The sequence below is a fragment of the Tarenaya hassleriana genome, unplaced genomic scaffold (assembly GCF_000463585.1).
Source record: "Tarenaya hassleriana unplaced genomic scaffold, ASM46358v1 Cleome54, whole genome shotgun sequence".
Taxonomy (NCBI): Eukaryota; Viridiplantae; Streptophyta; class Magnoliopsida; order Brassicales; family Cleomaceae; genus Tarenaya; species Tarenaya hassleriana.
Window position 1 is genome coordinate 552,700 of NW_010968045.1, and position 7,029 is coordinate 559,728.

The window sequence follows — 7,029 nt, forward strand, 5'->3', positions numbered from 1 at the left end:
GCGCACCAGATAGATATATATATATATATATATATATATATATGAAACATTAAATAGAAAAAAAAGGGTTAGAATTTAAACTTAATTACCCACATGAGATGAAAGTTCCCTTGTTACTAAATTTAGAAAAGGGTAAAAAGTGAAGAGATCAAATGTAGAAAGTAAAATTCACCTTCAAGCAACCTCTTTTTATGGCAAAAAGATAAAGTCTCGGTTTTGGTAATTGGGTTCTCCTTCAAGCAAACCCCTTCTCTCTCTCTCTCTCCCCCTCTCTCTCTCTATATATACATATATATATATATATATTTGTGTAATAGCTTCTCGTAGACTTTCATTCACCTCGGCCATATTTTGACTGTTGCATTGGAGTTAGTCTCTCTCTTTTTTTCTTCATGCATTTCTTTTTTGACTTATTATTGTTCTTTGTCAATATATATATATATATATATATATATTTAAAAAAACATGTATTGGACTAAGTTCTTGGAAGAAAATCCAAAAAAAAACTCCCGAATGAAGCCCATTAATCTATTCCAGGCTATTACTTGTTGGGCTTTTATGGCTTTTTAAAACCCATTATCAAAGCCCATTGGGCCCATTTTGTTAGACTTTGGTCACCCTCCGAGTTTTAGATTTTTATTAGGTTTTGAGAACTTGGGTTAATAACCAATAACGGAATCCATCCAAACCAAACCAAACCAAAATAACACGTTAACCAAACCGAATTAGATATAAAAGGGAATGGTAAAAGCCGAATCCAAATATAACCGAATAAAAAAATCGAAAAACCATAAATTTCTTAAAAAAATGAATATTTTGTATCATAACCGAACCGAATTTAAACCGAATATAACCGAGTCGAACCGAATTCAAAATAAAAATCGAATGGTTATAGTTTTTCTAAAAACTGAAATAATCGAACCGAAACCCAAATAAGTCACCCTAGTAGTCGTTGAGTATTTATCCACTAATGTGAAATTTCAATAAGACAAGAATCAATATCCAATGCCAAAGCATTTCCTATTCAAGTCGCCGCTTCTACCGAAGAGGTCACCCTTCCTAAGACAAAGACATGATCGCCAACTTCAATGGCCTTTCCCCTTCCAATTCTTGTCTCGTCATCCTTCCAGACCATGTTCTGTCCGAAATATATCTGCATTTCACCGTTTCCGTATATCGTTATATCATTCGCCCGTGAAGCCAAAACCCGCTGACTGACTCAGAGTCTATCTATCCACACCAATCTCTTACCTTTCCTTGCGGTTTCCGATTTGGCTGTAACACTTTGTCCGACCTGAAACTCCTCAGTGTCACGAGCGGTTCCGTCCCTCCGATACCCGTTTCTTGATCAATCGTGGGTACCTAAGCGATTTGCGTAAAAAAGAAGTCGGTATAAAAAACCATATGACGAAGAAGAAACGAGTCAATTCACGAACAAAAAGTACAGAGAATTTTGACAAAACCTCCTACCTTGCAGCGAGAACACAGCTTCACGCCGTGAAAAGTACAGTCGTTTATCCGAATCTCTGTCCATAAATCTTCGGCAAACGGTTCACAACCATCAACGAAGATGCTGTTTGCATTGCCAATGTGAAAAAAGAGAATGATCTTAGATAATAAGATTACAAAAGCAAACAAGAATCTGAATCAGGGACTGAAATGATTTGATCTTATGCAAGACCAGATATGTTCATACTTGGGTCTGAACCGGTTGACCGGTACAGGCTCCTTAAGAAGCTTATTTAGGGCATCAAGAGAACCCTGCAAAGAGCAATGCCATGCCACCCGAAAAAAAATCGCAGGCAAAGGTTCAATCAGAGAAGAACCAAGAAAGAAGGAGAAAATCGATAAGATTACTCTCTCTTTTCCTTCATCGACTGACCTGTGACAAAAGCAAGAACGGATACATGTCTGAAAACAATGCAAAGTGGCCCGGAGCGTAATTAGGATCCACCGGCCTAGTTTCAGAGGCTGCAAACACGAAATCGTAATAATGGAATTGAGCTTTTAAGTGTTGACGCAACAAGATTTTTAAAAGGAGCCCTCCTCCGCAGGTCAACAATGGCGGTCGCTACTGGAGAAATATACTGAACCTGAATCGAAACGAACAAGCCGACAAGGTTTCCCGAGGAAATTTGTAAACCACTGGGAGGCTTGCTCCCCTTCATCCAAGGCAGAGCCCGACCACTCCCACACCGAGACACCACGAGCAATATCCTTGGGTGTAGCCAATGAAATATTAAGGGAGTCCATACCGGGAGCTCTAACCACTGTCAAATCCAAGCTAAAAGATGAATGAAAATCATTGGAAAAAAGATTACCATCCAAATAGATTGCAAAGCGTTTTAACAACAATCACAGTATCATATCCATACCCATGTTGAGACTCTTCTTGGGCACCCAGTTCTCAGCAAAAGCCTCTTCTGGAAACTCTATCTCGATCAATGCAAGCTTTGGCTCAACTCTCTGAGTCAATCCCCTTCCTTTTGAATTCACAATCAACCAGTTCCGATCCCATCGAAATCCTGCTCAGCCAGACCCAAAAGATCGATCTTTTTACAAAGGAACAGCACCAAATCAATCTACTGGCAAGAACTTCCACACTTGCTCGTGAAACTGCTAAAAATAATTGAAAAATTCACACATAATCAAATGGGCCATGGAAAAAATTGAGGAACCATTAATCACAGCACCTCAACAGAAGCTAATACAGACTTTTCATGAAGCGTGGTCAGTGTCCATAAACACTAAGAAATGGCAAAACCACCAGAACCCAGAAGAAAATACGGCTCAAAGATCATACAAATAAGAGAAACTCGGAATCAACCCCAGAAAAAAAAAGGATAAAAGTTGAGAAATTTTCTCAAACAAAGAAGTGGGCAATGTCCAATTATACCGGTAGGAGTCAGAGGTGCCTGAGACAGGGAGATTCCCCGGCACGATTTGATCGGATATACGAACAGGGACGATACTCTCGCAGCTAATTCGGCCGCCGGCGACAAAACGTTCTCCATTTCTCTCTGTCTTCTCGGTGATTCACTGGTTTCGATTTAGCCAAGTGCTCATCGAGAGAGAGATATTTTCATGACGTCAGTAGCAAGAGCTTTCGTAGCTCAGTTGGTTAGAGCACCCGTTTAGTAAGCGGGAGGTCTTGAGTTCGACTCTCAACGAAAGCATCTATATATTTTTTCCGACCTACATATTTACCCCAATTTTTAATACAACCCCAAAGGTCTAAATTATTTTATTATCGCCCCAACACTTTAGAAATATACAGAAACACCCCTGCAGTAGAGCAGTGTAAACACTTCTTCTTCCTTCTTTTTTTTTTCAGACCAAGATCCTTTCGCCATTACCAAGAACCAAGAGTTTTATTGTTCATACTACATTAATCCCCTTCAAATCTAAGAACTAATCTTGAACATATATATCTCTATCTACAAGCATGAAAGAGTTGTCCAAATGAAAACCATCCACCAGTTCTTCTTCTGTAAAAAAAAAAAAAAAAAAAAAAAATCGTTTTTCCCTGCAGCTCATAACCCATTCTCAGCAGTGAAACTCGGAGAAGTGTGTGTATATATATATATATATATCGGTACTCAGCCGTGTCCCCCATCTTCCGTAACTTAGACTGCAGGGTGTTGTCTCGAGGGCTGGGCCTCGGTCAAAGAATCGGCCGTGTTCTGGCTCTCGAGAGGCATGTACTGAGACATGATCGCCACGATCTCTGAATCCATGTATGACTGAAAACGAGCACGAGGACGTTCAAAAGATCAGAAACACCGAATCACGGAAAGATAGATGAGGGGTTTCGGAAACGATAGACATGGAGCCGTACCCTGAGCCTGTACTTGTAGAACATGTAACCGGCTACGCAGATCCCTCCGATGGCTGCCAGGACAACGAATGCGAAGAACCGGGCGGTCCTTGATCCGCTTCTCTCTGGGGAAAAACACGATCCAGACACGGGATTAACGACAAGATCGTGTGGCAAAAACTGTCCGAGAAAGACGGGTTTTTGTTTTCTCGTGGCATTACCGATACAAGTGTCTTGCTCTTTCATGTAGAGACGATTGCCTGAGCACTTGCATTCATATCCCCCCCATGTGTTCTTACACTTGCAGCCTTCACATTGGCACGCCGATCTTTCCTTACATTCATCGGTATCTAATAGCAGATATCGATTGATCAGTCGGAGAAGAACGTAAACCGAATGAATCGGTATAAGGAGAGTGGATTCAGAAAGGGAGATGTATGTTTCTTGAGAAAGTTTTCACCTTCACATCTCAGACCGTCTCCGTGGAACCCGGGCGGGCAACGGCATCCCGATACATCGGAGTTCTGCATTAAACAAAGGGGGAAACCCGTTAAGAAAGCGAAAAGTTTCAAACTTTGCGGCGTTTCTGAAAGACCCGAAAAGAGCAAACGCTCGATGAAAGGATGAAGGCAGCATTGCCACTTAACTGAACAAGCAGAGAAAGTTACGCCCTTTCGGGTTTCAGACCAGCAGCCTCCGTTGTTCATCGAACATCTCGACGGCCCGTAAGCTGAGAAAAAGGTATAGATACTTCAAAGACCAGAAAAAAACGCGACGTGAAAATGAGCATTTGCGCAAAGAACGTACGCTCGCACGTTGAATAGCCATCTCCTTTGTATTGCACACCGTTCACGACAGGGCATTCGCAAACTCTTCCCCTGAATGTGTCCTAAGAGAATTCAAGATCGTAAAACTTCATCGTCAGTCGATCAACGGTATAAAACGAAGATCGGAATACGGAAAACGGATATGGTTTTCGATGTTCTGATCAAAAGTACCTTACAAGCTGTTATGTTAGCTCCCTTATCGTACCAACACCCTCCGTTACTTTCGAGGCATTCATTCGTCTCGATGTCTGATTCAGACAGGAATTGTTCTGAAATGCAATCATCTTACAAAAGGATAGAGAATTCTGTAACAGAGAGAAGCGGCTTTACCTCCGCTTAAACATATGGAGGGTTCGGTTCTTTCCTTGAATCCCGAACATATAGCCTTTAGAACAGCTGTTCTGTCAAGTTTACCTGAGAATCTTGAATTGAACGGTTCAGTAAAAGATCATATACCGGAATGAACAGATTTCACAACGAGAAGAGAGAACGTACCACGATATTGAGCATCGTTGATTACCAAGGTCGGCAAGATGGTGACATCGCCACGTTCTCCTCGGCCCACCTGAAGCTGCTGCTCGGTTTTCAGAACTTCATTCTCAACATCGGCATCGGGATCGCCCATGCATTTCTTGATCTTGCCAAGCGGCAAACCTGAGAAATCCCGAAAAGATTGCAAAAGATAGCAAAGAACTCTAACAAGAGAAAACGCCGAGATAGCTCTTGAGGAACGTTACCGAGAGATTCAACGACAGTCTCTGCGCATTCTTTGCTGTATTTCTTCTCCTTCATCGAACATCTGATGTGAAAATCCGTAACGAAATCCCACCATACCCACGAGCGGTTACTCTCTTTGGCAACTCTATGAACGCACAACTGTCTCAGATTCTCGTACACGATATCTTTCCCGTCGTATCCATTGCCAAAGTCTTGTTCAGGATCAGGAGCACAATACCTCCCTCGGTTTATACACTGAGACTTACACTGGCTACTGAGAATAAAGGCCTCGGGGCAAAACCACGTGATGTAATGCGGTGTGAATAACGTGTATCCGAGTTTCTCGAGAATCTGAGCGTGCCCTTTGAAGTTCTTGACGAAATTCATCTGTTCATCGCAGCGTGGGCCGCATTCGTCGTTGGTATTGGTCCAGAGCTCATACTCGACTCTCTCGTCTGGATGAGGTAACGATTCGCTCCAATCTATCTTGAGGACGACTTCTTCGCCTTTCTTAAGGGATTCCTTCAGGCTATCGCCGAACGAACGCTGGACTAAAGCCGACGGAATGCTGATTTTCTCGATGAACTCGTCTGCTTCTTTGGACTCCTCGGGAGAATCCATCGTTATCAGCGGCTCGTCAATGTTATCAGCCACAAGAACGGCTGCTGCCCCGGATTTTTGCCCGTTCCAAACCTTCAAGGCGAAGTAGCAATCTGAAAGGGGGAAAAGTTCGAGTCGAGTTCTTGTTGCAGCCCCAACTTTTATCAAAGATGAAGCAGAAAGCTCGAGATTTATCTATAATCCATCTTGTTCTTCGGTTGCATTAGAGAAAAAAGACAGGTTCTTAATGAAACTGGCTTTGATCTCTCACTCATTCATAAGAAGAAACACCAGAAACCAAATCAAGAACAAAGAGACAGAGAACAACCAAGGTTTCTAGATAGTTTCTCTGACATTTTCCGACATGTTGCAGTCTCTGGCTACATGAATTATCCAACCCAACAGCTTCATCATCAACATAAGGGATTCAAATCTCCCTCTTTTAACCAGAAAATCGTGCGACTCTAACCATATTTTGACAAAGCCATGTCTGTATATTACAGCATTTGATTCCAGACTTGACATATATATATATATATACATATATATGTGTATATATTCAGACAATCTGATACAGTAAACTACCAGAACTAGAAAATCTCAGATTCGGATTCGAATCTCAAGTCTCAATGCATATTGCGAGCAAGAAATGGGGAATGGAACAGTACCTCCACGGTCGATAAGCAAGATAGTGGGGCGAGGAAACTTCGGCTTGAAGGCCTTATCGAAAGAGGCGCATCCGTACGATCCCTCGCCGGCGTAGACGACGGAGCCGATCACGAAACCGCCGTAGTTTGGGACGCCGAAGTTAGCTATGGCGGGGGCGGGCTTCGCCCTATCGCCAACGGATTCAGCACGGCGACGCTGCTCTTCTCCACGACGAATCTCGAGAAAGCTCCGTTGATTATCATGGCGGTCAACGCCAGGAACAGAGGAAAGGTGGCTCCTTTCTTGGTCGGAGCCATTGTTTCCGACACGAAAACGGAGTCAGGGCAATGGGTTACACTCCGATTTCAGTTTTATATCTGGGGTTTTTTCTGTTTGTTTCCCGGGAAAGTGAAGGGAAAG

The 7,029-nt window shown here is 42.6% G+C and overlaps 2 protein-coding genes and 1 non-coding gene across 3 annotated transcripts; 1 reads left to right on the top strand and 2 right to left on the bottom strand.

The window, feature by feature from the left end:
• Positions 1 to 868: 868 nt before the first annotated feature.
• On the bottom strand, positions 869 to 3,076 carry LOC104798569 (mitochondrial amidoxime-reducing component 1). The gene is made up of 8 exons (XM_010520720.2): positions 2,897 to 3,076; positions 2,376 to 2,525; positions 2,094 to 2,270; positions 1,883 to 1,971; positions 1,697 to 1,761; positions 1,471 to 1,573; positions 1,252 to 1,362; positions 869 to 1,153 (listed from the first exon to the last, which is right to left on the bottom strand). Exons 1-8 carry the CDS (start codon positions 3,012 to 3,014, stop codon positions 1,025 to 1,027), a joined length of 942 nt encoding a protein of 313 aa, XP_010519022.1. The 5' UTR covers positions 3,015 to 3,076; the 3' UTR covers positions 869 to 1,024.
• A 26-nt stretch (positions 3,077 to 3,102) lies between these two features.
• On the top strand, positions 3,103 to 3,176 carry TRNAT-AGU. Its single transcript has one exon. It is a non-coding gene; the product is annotated as a tRNA-Thr (tRNA).
• Positions 3,177 to 3,397: 221 nt separating this feature from the next.
• On the bottom strand, positions 3,398 to 7,023 carry LOC104798570 (vacuolar-sorting receptor 6). Its single transcript, XM_010520721.2, is given in 12 exon segments — positions 3,398 to 3,743; positions 3,839 to 3,942; positions 4,039 to 4,167; positions 4,278 to 4,341; positions 4,465 to 4,547; positions 4,625 to 4,706; positions 4,816 to 4,892; positions 4,975 to 5,058; positions 5,140 to 5,298; positions 5,382 to 6,074; positions 6,630 to 6,797; positions 6,800 to 7,023. Coding segments are annotated over 12 exon segments (1,887 nt in total). The 5' UTR covers positions 6,927 to 7,023; the 3' UTR covers positions 3,398 to 3,626.
• Between the last annotated feature and the right edge of the window lie 6 nt (positions 7,024 to 7,029).

What these genes read in the sequence shown, in the direction of transcription:
- LOC104798569 (XM_010520720.2), bottom strand. Translation starts at nt 3,014, where the DNA reads ATGGAGAACGTTTTGTCGCCGGCGGCCGAATTAGCTGCGAGAGTATCG. An exon ending in GGCACCTCTGACTCCTACCG is followed by an intron (nt 2,526 to 2,896) that starts GTATAATTGGAC and finishes CTGGCTGAGCAG; the next exon opens with GATTTCGATGGGATCGGAAC. An exon ending in AGCTGTGTTCTCGCTGCAAG is followed by an intron (nt 1,363 to 1,470) that starts GTAGGAGGTTTT and finishes CAAATCGCTTAG; the next exon opens with GTACCCACGATTGATCAAGA.